This window comes from Mesitornis unicolor, unplaced genomic scaffold (genome assembly GCF_000695765.1).
Source record: "Mesitornis unicolor isolate BGI_N332 unplaced genomic scaffold, ASM69576v1 scaffold4406, whole genome shotgun sequence".
Taxonomy (NCBI): Eukaryota; Metazoa; Chordata; class Aves; order Mesitornithiformes; family Mesitornithidae; genus Mesitornis; species Mesitornis unicolor.
This window is the reverse complement of record NW_010188776.1, coordinates 93,097-110,768: the sequence shown is the minus strand read 5'-3', so window position 1 is coordinate 110,768 and position 17,672 is coordinate 93,097. Positions and strand designations below refer to the sequence as shown.

Genomic DNA, 17,672 nt, shown 5'->3' with positions numbered 1-17,672 from the left:
TAGATATAGATATAGATATAGATATGTGTGTATATACATACACGCACTCTTGGAAGAGGGAAACCAAGACATGAAAGGAAGAGCGACTTCCTCATGGTAAAAGTAGCAACTAGAAATGCAATGATACCAACTTCCAGAACTTAATTCCATCATTGTTGTATTTCTGGTTATCAAGGTGCTATAGTTTCATAGGGAATTAATCCAGAATTCAGCTCTCAGTTACTATTAATGCAGTTCATACACATAAAAATTATTTTAGAGTGGCTTTTATATAGGATTCTGAATAATCTCTGTGCTAAAAGTGATGGCTACTTGGTTAATCATCTAAAGTTGCAGACTGTACCTTATTTCTCACTATGGTCTTTGCCACTTAGGCATCTGTACATGGACAGAAAATGAAGGAGACACTAGCAAGATTAATTACACTTCTATTCTTCTTGAAAAATGGGAGCATTTTCTAGTTTATACTAAGAAATACCAGAACACAAATCAGAACCTTTTACAAAAATCTTCACTAAATCTCAAGAACTCCTCTTGAAAGACACCACTTGCTGCCATTTTTGATGATTGTAGTCAATTAAATGAAGCAGGAGCAAGAATCTGATACCAAAGCACTCACATCCGTAGGGGGACCCTGTTGGGGAGCCGTTGATGAAGCCGGGGGAGCCGGGGACGCCCAGGTTGGACATGGGGACGTTGCTGTACCCGTTCATGCTGTTGCTGGAAGTGCTGTAGTTGGACTGCTGAGGTGTGGAGCTGGACGAGTATCCCCGGGGCGAGATGCTGCTTGTGTTGCGGATGTAACCTAAAATAAAGCATTTAAAGCGTGTTGATGCATTTGGCTTCAAACTTTCTCCTGTCTAGTTACTGCTTAAATGAATTACTTATTGAAATCCAGAGTAATTAAAACATTCAAGCAAGTACCATTAAATTCAGTGGGTTTTATGCATGTGCTTTCAAGTTGAGCAATATTAAGTTTTAAAACAATGTGGGTAAATAACTTTTTGAAGTGAACTGGCGTATAGTTTTCTAATCAATCAGATTTGATGCATTAAAAGTAGAAATTTGTTCTAAGACATGGAAAAAAAGGTGTGTGCTCCTCTTTTCCTGTGGTAAATTTGTAATATATGTCGGATTTTCTACAATTTTATACTTACTGATGAATTACAAATAAAGCAAGTACATTGCTAAGGAGAAATTGTAACTCATCTATGGTTTGCAGCTTGACTACTTCAGAATAAACTGGATAATTAAAATCTATTTCTTAAAAAAACAAAAACAAACAAATACATATTTGAGAACCAAAATGTAGCCACAGAGACTCAAAGAACACTGTGGCTATCAGAGTTATTGTCCAAGGGCATGATTACAGCTGCAATACCATCAGAAAGATGAGAGTCAGTGGCTACTTTAAAAGTGATTACCATTTCAATACCAAGTCAGGGTATTTCTGCCCACTTATTTCATGAAGTTCTAATTCAGGGCTGGTAAGACCTTATTAAAAAAATATAGCAAAATTATCTACATGATGACTTCTGACACGGCATATGTAATGTTAACTACACATGGCATCGTTGTACTGCCTTAGAGTATTAAACACAGCTACCCACGCACTCAGCCACAGGCTGTAAGGTACTGGAATTGAGTGCCAAAAATCAAAATATTCAAGAGTCAGAAAATGCCCAGAGTTGATATTGTTCCTATTATGTATTAAGTTAATATGTCGTTTTATGGCATGTTTTCCTAACAATCAATAATATACTCGGAGTAAATGTAATATACACAATATGTGCAAGTTGGCAAAATTAACACTGGAGAAGAAGCCTTAAAAAATAATCTGGTGTCTGGAACCCAGTGCAGATGCAGCAGCATCATCCAAAACGGCATCACACCCCCATTTCTAATGCTGACAAGTTAACACCATCTTCCTGTGCATAAGCTGAGCAGGTAGAGAAGTTGAGAAGCTGCTGTGGAAGCAACGTGAGTCAATGTTTCGTTGTGTAAACTGGTGCCTACCTTGGTTGTTCCCCTGCGCCGACTCGGAGATGCTGACCCCCAGCTGGCTGCCGTAGGAGTTGATCCCCATCATGCTGCTGTGCGCGGGGGAGCTGGACAGCGCGGGGATCTGCGCGGGGTTCCTGGGCACGCTGTACAGCGCCTCCGCGATGTCTGCGGCCCGTTTCAGGATGATGTCCTGCACAACGCAAGGGACAAGGTCAGACGCGTGCCTGGAGGAATTTTTCCAGTGTTTAGCACTAACCCTGAGCGCGTCTCGGTGCCCTGCCGAGCGCAGCCGTTCTGACCTGGTTGTTGTGTGGCGTGCCGTACAGTGCTTCGACCAGGTCAGCAGCGCGTTTCAACAGCATTTCCTGGAGGATAAACACAGGCATAACATTGGCATATTTTTTTTAACAGAAAAGGATTTTAGCACAAATCAAACTGGTATTTTTCTGATGTGACTGGTGTTCGTGTGTGGTCACTGTGGGTCCCTTAAAGAGCTGTTATTTGTCACTTATCTGATAATCCGAACCCCTTACAGTATCTCCAGCTGGACGTCCAGAACCCTCAGTCACTCTGGGGAGCGTTGACGTGGACACAAACATCAGCCAGCGCCGAGCGTTGCGCGCCCAGAGCCCCATCCCCGTCCTGGAGCTCTCCACAGTCCTGAAGCTGCTCCCGGCCACCAGCTCCAAGAGTGGAGCCAAGTTTCAGACGTACCCCATTTAAATAGAAATTCCGATCCCTACTGAATTTCAATGCATTCTTTTGCACAGACACATAAAAGTCTGATTAATCTCCACATCCACTTAATTTTTTTCTCAGTAGTGGTAACCAAACAAATAAACCACCTTAGGTAGTCAGTATCTTATATTACCTCTGGATGTAGGGAGAAGTTACACAGTATACTCTCTGAATCCAATAGTTTTTCATCTTGCAAAGACAATAATAGATATTTTCAGTACTACATTAAAATCTAGGAGTACAGACATTAATGCCATTGTGCCAGGTGCCAAATCAACACATCATGCACTATTACAGCTACATAAAATCCCCAGTTGGTTCAACACATCCACTCTGCAGTTGTTGCTACCAAAAAGCTGAGCTTTAAGTGTTTTTTACTGAAAGCTTCCCTTAAGATTCGACCTCTGCGACAAATCTTTTGCCTATCACATATCATTTAGCTTCAGAGATTTGCCTATATGGATAAATGCAAAGGATATGAACTGGGAAGATACCTGCACCAGACTCATTTCAGCAAAAGACAGTGAGTGCTACCAGATAAAAAAAGCACTGGTAGCTGTGGGTTCTGCATGATCAAACTCTTGTTTGGAACTAATTGGTGAAGTTACGGTCAGATGCAATTGTCATTTGAGATACAATTTTCTCTCTTTTGTGACTTAGAAGTAAAAAAAAAAAACCCACATTTAGTGGGCTCAGAGAAATGTTTAAAAGTGTTTTACCTTAGCTAATCTTTCAGGGTCACCAGGATGTCTTGGGATGACCTTTTGCAGTCTTTGGAAGCCATAATCTATGGTAGGTTCATTTAAAGCTGAAAGGAAAACAGAAAAAAACCAACATTATATGAGTATATATCTTTGTATGACTCTCAGAGATGGATTTCACAGCTCCTCCATGGAAAACCTCCTCTTGCCTGTGTGCCTGGGGGGTGTGCACTGCCTGCTGCTCAGGTGAGCCCCATTGCCGTGTGTAAGACAGGCTGAGTTACTATAGGCTTTATAAAAACTTCTGCACGAGGATCCCTCATCTCTTTTCAGAGGTAACGCTTGTTCTACTGCTAAGCAAGCTGGGGCACACAAGCCAGGCTGTGTTATACCCTAAAACCTGGTACCCAAGCTCTGCCCATTGAATTGTATGGATGTTTCTGCCATTATCCCTATCATGGACTGCTCGGTGCTCCTGGACAAGTCCTGGGTGTGTCTGTGATTTGTTAAATAAATAATTAGTGGTACCTTTCTGCTGACAGTTAAGCCTTGAAAAGAATCTGTGCATCTATATATATACACACACAAAAATATATATTAAAAATATATGTAAATATATATATATCTATATCTATTTACACACACATACACACACACACATATATACACCATGTGTGCACACACACTGGGCAAAACTGCCCATGGCAGCAATATAGCAAGTTATGGTACCAATGCAAACAACAACAGGTCTGCTACACGTCCGTTATGCAGCCAAAAGCCACTACCACCGTGTTTGCTCATCTAATAAACACATTACGCCCCCCCAACGTTTTGCCGTCACAAAGTAGGGCACAGCTCTTCATTAGACACATTCACTTCAGTTGCGTACGGCTGTTATGCAGCCAGAGCCACTTCCCTGTAATGATGTGAATCTCTAGTGGATAAACCAAGATATTTTGACCCAGATCCTCAGTTCGCAATAGCTGGCAGAGCCCTACCGGCATCGCTGATGATTTCATAAAACTTCAGACGCTTTAATATCCTCTACTGTGAAATCATGGCAATAATTATCTAATTTCTGGTAATTCAAAATTAAAGTCCAGATTAATACAGAAACCAAAAGACAGTTTTCCAGCATTCTGCATGCTCAGAGGCTCTGACTGCCTCTAACCCACCAGGGCTCCTTGTGTTTACTAATAGTCACAGGTACGTTTTTACATCATTTCCTTATACTTCAGAGCGTGTGCTGTAATTCAAACAACACATTCATGCAATCAAGTGCTGAGAGCCTTGCTAAGAATTCCCTGACACATTTAATAAGTAACATATGCAAGTCCTTTCGCACTCTCCTCATTCAGTGCTAGCTGCTTCTATCCTCTTACACCATTCGTGTTTCTTTTGAAGAACAATAAGTAAAATTAAATAACTGGTAAGATGAGCACAGCTGCAAACACCTGATTATTACTGAACCCTCCGAAATGTACTCAGCCCCTCGCAGGTTCACCGCAGTCACCGCAAGAATGAAACCATCAAGTGAGACCCCATCGCAGCCTCTGTTTATCTGTGCCTGTCTTCGGTGTAACAACACGAAGGTAAAAGGTCATATTCCCCACTGAGATACATTTTATATTTACTTTTTATTAAATAATTATGGCATAGCATGAAGTTTAAATATTACAGGAGATAATCAAGTGGGAATTGAGCAGAGAAAACCCAGACCTGAGAATTTAGTCCTGGCTATACTTAGAATGTCTTTGCTCTCCACTGGGAGCCATTCTGGTTTGCTTAAGGAGTTTAATAATACACATTTCAACTGCCACAGAATCTACGTCCCATTTGGGAAGAGGGGTTTTTTTTGGGGGGGGGGCGGGTGTGGGATTTTTTGCCAATAATCCTGAGAATTAGAGGTCGATTCTCTCTAGAGCCTATACATCACGATGTGCCATTTCTCTTCTTGATTACAAGTCTCATCAGTTATGTTGTATATCCTCAGCTAAGCAAAAAGCAATGTAAAATATATAGGAATTTAAGCATACATGTGTACATAGCTCACTAAAAATAACCAATGGGAATATACCAAATGCTAATTCAGGAAGAAGAAACTGGCTATTATTCAACAAACATTTTTCCAATGGATTGACATGGGTATTTTCATTCCGATAGATAAACAGCAGCAAATAATTTCTCAACAACGTCGAATTGTTCTAAGAACTGAGCCACTTTGAATCAATGTGTTTATTACGTCTTTCAGCACAAAAGCTTTTCTGTACGGCTTGCGACAAAATTGCTACTGCTCGTTTGACTCATTATTGAAACAAAAATATCTGTCATTAAATCCTGTTAAAACCAACACCCAACTTTTGTAGAAGTAACTGGCACCTCTTCAACTGAAGGGAAAGATCCCCTTCAATTTCCCAGGGCACAGTTCCAATAAATTGTGCATGAAACGATATAATCTATGCAAAAAGAGAGCAACCACCCAGTAAATACACTAAATTGGTGGTTAGTCTATGAACTTCAGTCTAGCCTGTTTTAACAGCAGAACTGGTGCAGTCAGCAGCAGGGAAAGGTCTCAGTGCCCGCAGCTTGGCCTTGTCCATGACAAGGCTCATATTGAGTATGGCGCAGCGCTTCCTCTATTATGTTGTTCCTTACCCTCCAAAATCCACGCTTTCCGGTTAAACACAAATCTCCAGCTACTGAGATTCACTGTAACAGGAGCAAAAAAGATGCTCACACTCGAGCAACCGATGCCACGACATCTGTCTGCATTTGCCAAACCTGAAACAACAGCTCAGGCCCATTCATGTCAACGGGGATAACTCAGATACCCAGTGATAACACTGCTGACATTTAAAGTATTAATTATTTCACCACACATCAAAGCACATAAGACCGTTGAAGGAAGATGATGTTATGAAGATCTGCACAATTTACCCTGAGTGACAGCTCGTTCTGATACTGCCAGCTACGCCTTGGGAGATGCGCTGCTCTCCCTCTGCGCCAATCCGAATTGGTTCAAGGGCCACAGCAAAGCCCTGCAGCTCCTCTCTGCTTTACTCCACGACGCAGACCAGAGGGCAGCGAGTCCTCTGTTTGCACACCATGAATGAGGAGAAACAAAGCATGCATAGCTCTAGAAATATCCAGCACCCAGAAATCTGAGCCAGTGCAGTACTTGGAGTGTGCTTCTAACCTCCTTAAGGGTGTTAACATAGAGAAAAAGGCATCAGGGGCCTTACGGGCTTGAATTCCAACTTTGGGCTGGTGACTACCTTCACTCAAGCCAACAGTAGAGATGCTTGGTGTTCACCCTACAGAATAAACGTTCCCATGTTGCTGGCTCCAGAAGCTATAACGATGCTGATCCTGGCTTTGGGGGGTGCATACGCACCCATCAGCACACCCAAGGTGTGCGTTGTGGCTTGGGAGGTGCGTACACACTGGTCACCCACCCAAGGGGTGTGTTGTGGCCTGAAGCTGGAAGCACACACCAGAAGCGTACGGCAGCGGTGCTGTGCTGTATCTGCTGTGCTGTATCTGCTGCTCCAGACACCCCTCTCCCATCGCAGGTGTCCGTCGCAAGCTACAGCAGAGGTAGGAGCTCTGCAAACGTTTTCTGTCACATCCGCTGTGTTCTGGCCAAGTGAACTCGCTCTTCCAATTTGTAGAGCTCACTGCATCCCTGTAAGTGTTGTTCCCCACAAGCAGTAACAAGACCTTCTCAAATCTACTTACAAGCTTCAGCAAACCCGTACCTCCCATCACCGGTACCTGGCACACAGACTGCTACAGTACAACCCAACATATCCTACAGATTATTTTATATTGCATTGCTCTGACAAGTTAACCCCCAGAGGATTTCTGCTCAGCAAGGAAAATTACCTTCAAAATCTCCCTGATACACACATTTCCAGGTTAGCATCTCTATGACAAAGTAAATGCAGAGCTGTGATCAAACTTAAGATATGAAAGCCTACGAGACACATCCTCAGCTGGCGTAAATGGATGTAAGCGTTATTAAAGGCAAGGGGACCATAATGGAGCTACTTACAGCGGCAGAGGCTTTGAATTTGTGCAGCATTAAAAGCAGAATATGAGGCTACTGCCAGATTAGCAGCAGCGAGCAGACGTCTGATTATTCCAGGAACAGCAAAGTAACTCTGAACATGGAGGTGTCTGTGTAACCTGTGCTCTCACCAGTTTAACATACACACGGGGACTAAATGTTTAGTTGTAATTTAAAAATAGACTTTTTATCTCTCACTTTAAGTGTACTTAACTACTAAAGTATCTAAATCAGTTCAGCAATTGCCATCAACATAAACCAAGCCGTTTTTCTGGATTTTTCTGTACTCTGCGGTACCCCCATAGATGTCCATAGAATCCTTGGCTTCACTTCTATAAAAGTTCTCCATCTGGGAACCTTGTGGAAAAGTCTGCCCATCACATTTGGGCGATGAGAGGAATGTGATGGCTGAGCTGCAGCACCCTGAATGATCGCACTTAAGAGTGGAAACGCTGACAGACCCGTAACTGCAGCACTGCCAGCACAGCACACTTTGCAGGAGCCCATTAGAAACACACTTCACAGGATGCTATGAGCTCCCTAACAGCTCCACTGTGGCATTCAGATTTACCCTTGAAATTTATATCTAATTTTTATATTCGTCTTTTTAATAGTTTATCGTGTTCTTCTTCAAACAACCCATTTTATTGTGACTTTAAAAAAAAAAAAGCTGAAGTATAATCAGGTCAAACATTAATATTTGATTGTATAATAAATACTGAGGGCATTGGCTGACACACACAACACTAACCAGGATGATTGGTTTTCTGTTTCCATGTTTTACAAGAGCACTGGTGCTCTGCTGATTAAAGGATATGACCAGAACCCAAGAGACTTATTTCACTATCCTCAATTTTCCCATATAACCACAGCCCAGTGGCTCATCTTTCTTCGTCCTCTCGTGGCAATGTCCCATGTACAGACTGAAGCTCGTGTCTTTCTGTCTCTGGTTGTCCATCTTTGATGCTGTGAGGCCTTGATGAACCCTCTGAGCTCTGGTTTTATATGAATAATTATTCTTGTTATACCTGGGAAGTCCCTATAGCCTCAGTATTTTCCATATGACTTGACCCTTCGTGCTTTTCATTTGAGGTTTTTATCTCAGCGCTTAATAATTACGAAAGACTTAATACAACGTGACCCTGATAGCACCAGGGCTCCTGGCTGTTGTTGCTGTTACTGGTTCTGACAGATCTACACCTTGCCATGATTTCAGTTTGCAGGGTTTCACACTTTTCAGTCTCCTGGGCTTGATGTTAGTGCCTGTGCCTCTCTTAGGTTTTTGCCAAGTGCAAGCTGAAGGTAAAGGGAAGGTATTTAGAGGAGAAATTGTCGTTTATAAAGGCAGTTCAAGAGGGAAGTGATCTTATCTGTGTCTCCAAGCCTACTCCATTCTGTGATCTGTTATCTACAAACTCTGGGACAGCTCAGAGGAATATATTGCAATATAAAGTACTAAAACTATCAAGACAATAATGAACTTCAATTATCAATAATTAACTTCAATTAAGGACTACCTTACCAATAATTATAAAACCTATTGAACTTACCTCTTCTGTATTTTACATGATAGGTGTCTACTACAGAATACCCAACAAGTAGCTACGCTTCTTTGCTGCTCCTGAGTGTATTTTACAGAGCACTATGGACACACACACATTGTGTGGGCAGTGGCATTTAAACAACCTGGTTTCCTCAGGCCGTTTTCTGCCAGCTTCTCTGCTGTCTAATATCATGGCTGAGCTCTTCACCCTTTCTCTCAGTGGAGGATTAATTCTATTTTGCAATTTTCACAGAAATGTGCTGGAAAACTGGGCATCTTTGGCACTCCTACTTTTCTGATGAAATCTGATAGAAATTGGTCAGGAGGTTCAAAAGTTGTGGAAATACTGAAGAAGATTTAGAGCAGGAGGACCTGGACTGCCTGGACACGGCTTGCCTAGGTTAAAAACCAGTGCGTGCGTTCGCAGCAGGATCACGGCAGTTTTCTGATAGCACAGTCGTGGAAAGGGAAAAAAAAAATGCCACCATGTTATTTTCATAGCTTCGAAGTTGTTTTTACTGCCATTAGCAGCGACAACCTGGGGGAATTGATTACACAGGTGAGCCTCTACCTAATAGCTGTGTTTATCATTTTGCCTGCCATGGTGGGAGAGCCGCGGGTTCCCGAGCAGACAGATTGAAAAGTTGTCTGCTCTACCCTCGCTCTAACGGCTCGGCATCTTCGTGAGCCGCTGTTTCGTAACATATGGCAGCAAGCACCCACACACTCCTCAGAGAGCGCTAACAGAGATCCCTATGCCAATAACAGCAGAGAAACAGGGACGGTATATTTAACTTTCTTCTCTTCTGCCTGCTCCTACGTACATCCTCATGTCCTTTTTGGTGGAAGCACTCTAATTAACATGTCGGAGAACTGCACCGCAGTCTGACTCAAGTCCCCCTCGATGGTACAAGAATGTCTCGCACTTAAAACAGCTTTACAATAATAAAAATACTTCTTTTCGCAGAGGAATGCACATTTCTGTATCACATCTCTCCATCACTCCATCCCCAAAGCTCTTCCAGCACAGGTACCAACAGTACACGCGTGGTGGCCCTCGGTGTTGAAGACGCTGCGAGATCAAGACCTCCATAAGCAGAAAATGGCATAGAAGAACTTTGCATTTTGATCTGTAATAATAACTAAAGAATTAACAGTTTCTGTCTGAAGGGAAAGGCAGCAGGGCTGGCCCAGCCCCTCCAGCCCTGCACTGCACTGATCTATCCAACATAAATAATCCTTTGTCAGTTAAGCTTAGATCTCATTAGAGTACCCACTATAACTGAACACCTAACTCTTGCTGCAGGTTTCTAGGTGTGCCAGTTGTATGAATAAATACCTTTCCACATACACAACTACACACTACACTTAGCATGTGCACTATATAAAATGGCATAAGACAGTAACAGGATCTTCACGAATCATTGGTTCTTTCTAAAGTCCTAACGATCAGATTTTCATTTGAATTTTTCCACTTCTGGAAAAACTCTTGCCAATTCACTCAACGGGTGGTCTTTACCTTTACAATGATAATAAAAGGTTTCTTGGACCTTCACTATTGTTTTTAAATAAAACTATGATTTAAAACGTCAAATATAATACACAAAGGTCATTTAACGAGGATTGTTGTTAGCAAGAAACTTTTTAAAATTAAACAAATCCTTCTGTTTTAAAAAACCCGAATGTTACTTGGGAGTAAATCATTCAACTTAAATATAAATTCACCCTTTAGTACTCGATGCACCATTATTCTCCAACCATGCATAACATATAATGTGTACACATTGCATGCCGTCATCCTTGCTACTGGTACTGACTCACTGAGATGGTCATCTGGTCCCATCTGATTTTTTTCCTTTAGGTCTCTAGATAATGTTCTCCTGCTGGCAGAGGTGAATATAGGACACTAAATAAGTTGGTAATCCATTTAAGAATTAAAGCTACAAACAACTAAACAAACAAACCAAAAACCCAACAGATTTAGTTTGCACTCAGCTCACTGGCTTCTCTTGATACGAGATGCTCTCCTCATCCTCTGGGATTATCTTGAAAATGAAAGGTTACCCCCAGCGAGAGGGAAATGCAAACTAAATAGTGTTATAAATAAAACATCTTCCAGTATGTAGAACAATGCTCTCATGTTCCTGTACACTCAATATATCCATAGGCAGACCCGTATCGTAACACCAAGAGCTCTAATCTGGAAAAAACATTCACATGTGTAGCAGCAGTGCTGTAACACCTCTGCACAACGGTGAAGCTCTCTCCTTACACGTCCAAATGTCACAACCAGCAGAGTGGCCTTCAAACAGCAAGAGGCTAAATAAATAAAGCAGGCAAGCAAGCAGAGAGTTGTCAATACTGATTACCAAAACAAAGAGGCTGTGAGCTGGAGCTCCTCCAGCACAAATCGCAGGCACCTACCTGTGTAAATAAACCTGCCCGGCGCGCCTTTGCAAAACTGTTTGGATTTGTACGATAATGTCACTTCAACCACTCCGGGGATGTGGCGGGGAGGTGTCTGAACTCGGATGGCGTGAGGCGTGATCAGCTGGGAAACAACACGAGGAGAGGCACGGTTACGACATGTCTGTTGTTCCTCCCATTTTCACTTTCCAACCTTCAAACATGCTGTATGAGTAAATGCATTGCTTATTCCTATAGAGGAGATGCTATAGATCACCCAAGTGACACATTGGCTCTGGTTTCTTGCCTTCAGGAGAGGAAGACACTTTTTAGGATAAACTGTCACCAGGAAAATTGTACTGCTTATGCCCAATGGTGAGTTGCTGGCTTATTTCTGGGCCCAGAGGGAATTCTCTTATGAGGATTCCCTTATGAAGAGTGGCTGAGGGAGCTGGGGCTCTTGAGCTTGGAGCAGAGGAGACTGAGGGGTGCCCTCATTCCTGGGGATCAATTTGGAAAGGGCAGTGTCAGGAGGAAGGAGCCAGGCTCTGCTCTGGGATGTCCATGACAGGAAAAGGGGCAATGGGTGCAGCTGAAGCACAGGAGGTTCAAGCTGAATATGAGGAAATGCTTCTTTACTGTAAGGGTTACAGAGCACTGAACAGGCTGCCCAGAGAGGTTGCGGAGTCTCCTTCTCTGCAGACATTCAAAACCAACCTGGACGCGTTCCTGTGTGACCTGGTCTGATGATCCTGCTCTGGCAGGAATTGGACTGGATGATGTTTTGAGGTCCCTTCCAACTCCTAAGATTCTGTGATTCTGTGATTCTCTCTCCTTCCCAAACTCTAACCCTTTATTTCTTTACCTTTACCTGTCTCCAGACACCTAGAGTTGTTCAGTTCAATTCTGAATACCACTGAGCAGTAATAATATCGCACAGCAAGGAGTTCCACAGAGAAAACACGTGAGCTTCCTTCACACAGGTCTGTATGGCCCACCTTGCATAATTTTTGTACCATTCTTGGAATGGGAATTACCACTGTTCCTCCTCCACTTTCCTCAGGAAAGGAGTGTTTCTGCAGTTTAGCAACAGAGAGGCAGCTCTACCCACCTCACTCCATACAAGCATGGTTCCAAACACAACTTGCAGCCCATCGAAGAAGTTGTCTCCAATAATGATCACCATCGCTCCCCCTGTAGTCCAGCCTTCACTTGGGCTGATTGCTTTGATGCACGGCGTGGCTAGACGAAACAAAAAGGACATCAGAGCATCAGGTCAGGGTCATTCTTTTTCCCCATGCAGTCTTGAGACTGTTTGTAATACCTGGTGCAAGCAAATTCTGTGCACATCAAGCAGCTCTAAGTCCTACTGATGCAAACTGTAGGGTCCCCTCCAGCCATGCGCCCATGAAGGCTGCTTCACCATTCCACAAAGCCCAAAAGTAAGTAAGTAAGTAAGTAAGTAAGTAAGTAAGTAAGTAAATAAATAAATAAATAAATAAATGTATGTTTTCTGCCTTGCTAGTGTTAATTACTTGCCTATTCATTACTGGCATTTAACATCATGTCATTAAAGCCTAATAGGCCAACTGGAGTGGGTGTAAAAATGAAACACTTAAATGATTGTGCAGACCCTGCTTAAAAAACGCCTCTCATTAGCCTGTGATAACACGAAAGCTAAAACCTGTGGAAAGAGAGGTAGATTAAGATTTATTAAATCTATCAATGGGTAAAAATGATAGGAGAATATCAAATGTTTCCTCCAATTCTTATCAGGAGACAATTTCTAACAGTTTTCTTGATTTTATAGAGTAGACTTTTTTTTTCTCTCCTCTCTTCCATATGTTCAAGGCCTCTGGACTATACATCCCATCAGGAACCCAATATGGTTTCCAGGCCATAACCAGAGTCAATCCATCACTCCGTTCCCGATGCTGACAGGGTCAGAGGTGGAGGGGAACTTTGGCAGAGCTCCAAAAACATGAGACTCCTTTGAACAGCCAGTCAATCACATCCAATCAGTCAGGGAAAAACTGGATGGCTTCCTAGCCTAGGAATCCTGGGATTTTCCTTCTACCATTTCACTGCCCGCTGGGGGAGAATTAACACCACTCGGAATTCTTTACTGATTCAATCATTTTCTTCCAGTTCATTAATTCTTCTTTTAGGTTGATATAGGGCACAGTTAAGAAGTGGGGCAGCAAAACATTATAACGAAATAATACCCTTGCTTGTCTTTTCTACTAACATCACCGGCTCTTCTCACTTTCACTAGCTGCAGGGGAGGGAAAAGTAGACACAGATAGCATTTTCCAGTGATTCTGAGTACTGTCTGCGTGAGAGAGGTGGAATGTGCTGGTAATTAATGTACGGGGAGAGGAGGGGCCAACCGTTTTGAAGCTTAACAGATACAAGTATTTCTAATTGCTTTAATATAGTCCAAAGCCCATCCTGTAGCCGGCCATGAGCCTAGCTTAGCCAAACAAACTCAAATCAATTAGTGTCACTTGCCTTCTGCACATTGGTATGCTTTGTGCGTAGTTTGTTTAAGGGAACCCGTGACACTTTTCCATACACATCTTGTGCTGCAACACAGTTCTGTTTAACTAAGATGTCATCTTGCCTAATTTGCCTGAAATCAAATCTACCCCAGCTGAACGAGGAGTCTGAAATTTAGACAACACTTTGGGTTTCTGTGTTTTGCGTCTTTGCAGTACAAACTAATTAATAAACTGGTGGGGAGGAGGGAGAGGGAGCCAGTCTCTTAGATATAAAGAGGATCGTATTTTGCATGCAGTAGACACCGTTTTCCTGACTCTTCCTTCTCCAATCCCTCTGAGGTTGTTAATAAAATAATTTAAAAACCAAATTAAATAAAACCAATCGAAATTGCATTCGTTTCGTCCTGTTCCTCATACACACGCCCACCTTCTGAGGGGTCGAGTCTCCTCGCCCTCCGCCCATGCTTGGAGTTGTTGTGGACAAACATGTTGTCAGACACCGCCAGTACGTGCCCATCCACGTTCACTGTTGTTGATAGCACAACCTAGGTATTGAGGAAATAGGGGGAGAAAAGGAGGCAGGTTAACCATTTACTTTGAAATTCAACTTAAGTGCTCATTATTCAGTTCAGTTCAAACTCTCTTTGTAAAATGGCAAGAAGGGAAGGAAATATTTTCAGCATTACGCATTAATTCCATTTAACACGGCATCCTAAGGGCCGTATAAAGTCCTTACTGTATAATGAACCAGCTACTGCAGATGGCCCTAAATTTAGCTCCCTACGATGCGCTGTAGCATAGCTGATGGCAGAGAGGGCTGCACACACCAACCAGGGGGGCAGGCTGCAGAGCACCACCGCAATTTGCCCTCTGCTATGCACAAGCAGATTCAGAGCCATCTGCTGTACTGCGCACACATGCAAATGGACCCGCATCTGCTTCCAAAATCCAGGCCTCCATTGACTGAGCAAAATGGAGAAAACACTGAAAACAGTACCTAATATGTCTGGTTTTTGACATATGTGTGCTTAGCGTCTCTTGAAAATCATCTGAGCCTGAGGACCCCAAACCAAGCAGCAGTTTTTAAACCTCAGCTTCCATGACTGATGTTGCTGGGCTCCAATAGCACATGAATTCTTAGAGGAAGTAACTTTACATGCTAATTAATCCCACTTAGTTTTCCCTTTACAATACAATATCCAAAGCTGTAAATCTTACAAATCCAGAAATATATGTGCCTTTAACCCACAAACTTTTAGGAAAAACAAACAAACAAACAAACAAACTGCGTTTTAGCTGCTGAAAGAAGATGAATCTTAGTCAAACTTTCGGGTTTCAACCATTAGTTGGTGCAAATCAGCTTAACTCCATTAGCTGCCATGCGGCCACAGTAATTCACACCTATGGAGCATCTGACCCGGGATCTGTCCATGAATTTTCACAGATGCAGCTGTCATAGTCTAGGTAAGAGAATGTCAAGCTCCAATTGTTGATAAAACCATACTCAGTATCTGGCAGGAGAAACCTTGCCCTCCTACAGGATTATGTTAGCTTAAAGAATACTTTCTTTCCTGAGACAACTTTAATTCATTCCAAAAGGCTCCTGTCATACTGTGCTCTTACACTGCTCAAGCATTCTTGTCACAAAATGCGTTGCTTTTGTGTGCCAACTGATTTCATCATTGCACATTTGGGTGGAGTGAGACTCCTGTCCAAAGTGAACATTTCCCGCATGACATAGCTGAACCCACTCAGATGCACTTCATTATTTTCCGTTAAACAATGGAAATAAATTTTAAGCTCTCACTGGCCAGCACAGAGCACACTGTGGCAACAGGGGAATAGACCTGAATTATTCCAGTGTCTGAAATATTTACGACAAGTGTTTAAATTGTAACCAAATGTAAATAAAAAGTATATCGTATATATACAGTTACACTATATAATATATACATATCCGACCTCACATCCACAAGGTACCTATGTGATAGACACACACCCACATGCTCTCGGTATGAGATCTTTATGACAGATGGAGACTTCAAGTACACACATTCCCTGAACAACTGTTTGGGTGTAAACGTGCACAATACGAGATCCACATTTCAAGAAGGGTACTGTTTGGGTGTAAACGTGCACAATACGAGAGCCACATTTCAAGAGGGGCTGTGAAGACCATTGTAGCTTGAGTAACAGCAAGAAACAGTCCTCAGCTTAGAAGATAAGTGCTGAGCATCCTCTACTCCCTGAGCCAGCAGGGATGGAAGATGCACTCTTAGACCTCTCTCCATGAGCAGTTTCATTTTTATTTACCTCTCCCATTTATCACAGGAAGGTCAAAGCCACTTGGTATTTCCCAACTGGGACCTCAAGGAAATAAATGCAGTGTTCCCAGGGACAGGACAAAACACAAAGTTCAGATCTGGACCAGAACCTTCTCAAAGTCGTGGACCTTATTTGCAGTGATCTCTAAGGTACTGCTGAAATTCAGCAGAGACCTGGGTCATCCTTGCTACCACAACTCATTATCAGTGGTGTGGAGTGAGAACAAATGAGATTATGGACACAAAAACGACTGAACTTCTTCGCTTTGCTCCAGTCATTCCCTCTTGCCTGCTGAAGATGACAACCCAATTGTTTTATACTGAAGATTAAAAAACAACACTTCATGGATAAAAGGAAGAGGAATGTGCATTCCTCTATGGTCTCTAACTCCCAGGCCCTTCCCTTTCACAAGCCAACTGCTTTCCCCCAGTGAGTATTTCCTGGGTCACCAAGGGTGACCCTTTCCATCTGGAATCAATCAGTCAACTCCTGACAACTTCCTGAAACACCTCACTCCATTTCCTGTTCTCTCCCCCTTCTCTCTTTCCCCCTGGTTTGCTTCACTCTTCAAAACTGCAGGCCACAGCAGCTTAATGTTAGAGGGTCAGACACAGTTAGACTCCAAAACACTACACAAGAACACCTTTGACCTTCAAAAATCTTTACATCTTAGCTAAACAAATCAAGGTCAACGTTTCTTACCATTACCTTGTTAACCATTTATATGCATTTTTGCCAATACCGCTCTGAACGCGTATTTATCAATAACACTTGTTCTCCTAACGTCGTAAAACATTCCAGGCCTTTTCTTTTTAAAACCTCTGTTTAGTGCTGATGAAAGGTGATGTGCAAACTTCCCTGGAGATTTCAAGTCTCAGATTTGTCCACAGCAGTGGCAAATTACTGGCAAATGATCTGGGTGCGTTTTTCTTTTCCTGATCTGATGGCGCTGCTTCTTGGGTATGATAATTTGGCTCCTATGCCCATTCAATTGATGGTCTTTTACCCAAAATCAGTAGTTAATGCAAAATGTAATCCTAAGGGGATGATCTGAGAACATCAAAATACATCAAGCAGGCCATGGACTCTGGTAATTCTAGCTGAGGGCCAAGTCTGACCCAGACAGCATAAAGACTAAAGATTTTGGGCCACTCAACAGCTGGGTTGACCCATCAGTTCCACTGGGACACAACCGATGAAGAAAGAGACGGGGCAATGTGTTATTCCTTCCTCCATCCAAACGTAGGATCCACCTCTAGGAAGAGGAGGGAGTTACGGGCTTCTAAGTGGTGTTTTTGGCAATTCTTAAGACTCTCACTGCAAATCTGCAAGGGCCTTGGTATGAGCTCTGAAGCCACAGACATAAAGCGACGGCTCCCCAGCAG

General features: G+C 42.7%; 1 protein-coding gene across 1 annotated transcript in view; it reads right to left on the bottom strand.

The window, feature by feature from the left end:
- Positions 1-619: 619 nt before the first annotated feature.
- The window catches only part of LOC104541703 (transcription factor COE2), a gene marked incomplete at its 3' end in the record, with an annotated part of 110,116 nt that continues 93,063 nt past the window's right edge, over positions 620-17,672 (bottom strand). Inside the window, exons 7-13 of the mRNA XM_010185822.1 lie at positions 14,390-14,507; positions 12,573-12,703; positions 11,480-11,606; positions 3,462-3,550; positions 2,304-2,369; positions 2,017-2,194; positions 620-805 (exon numbers count right to left, since the gene is read on the bottom strand). Coding sequence (XP_010184124.1) covers positions 620-805; positions 2,017-2,194; positions 2,304-2,369; positions 3,462-3,550; positions 11,480-11,606; positions 12,573-12,703; positions 14,390-14,507 — 895 coding nt within the window. The remainder of the gene's footprint in view (positions 806-2,016; positions 2,195-2,303; positions 2,370-3,461; positions 3,551-11,479; positions 11,607-12,572; positions 12,704-14,389; positions 14,508-17,672) is intronic.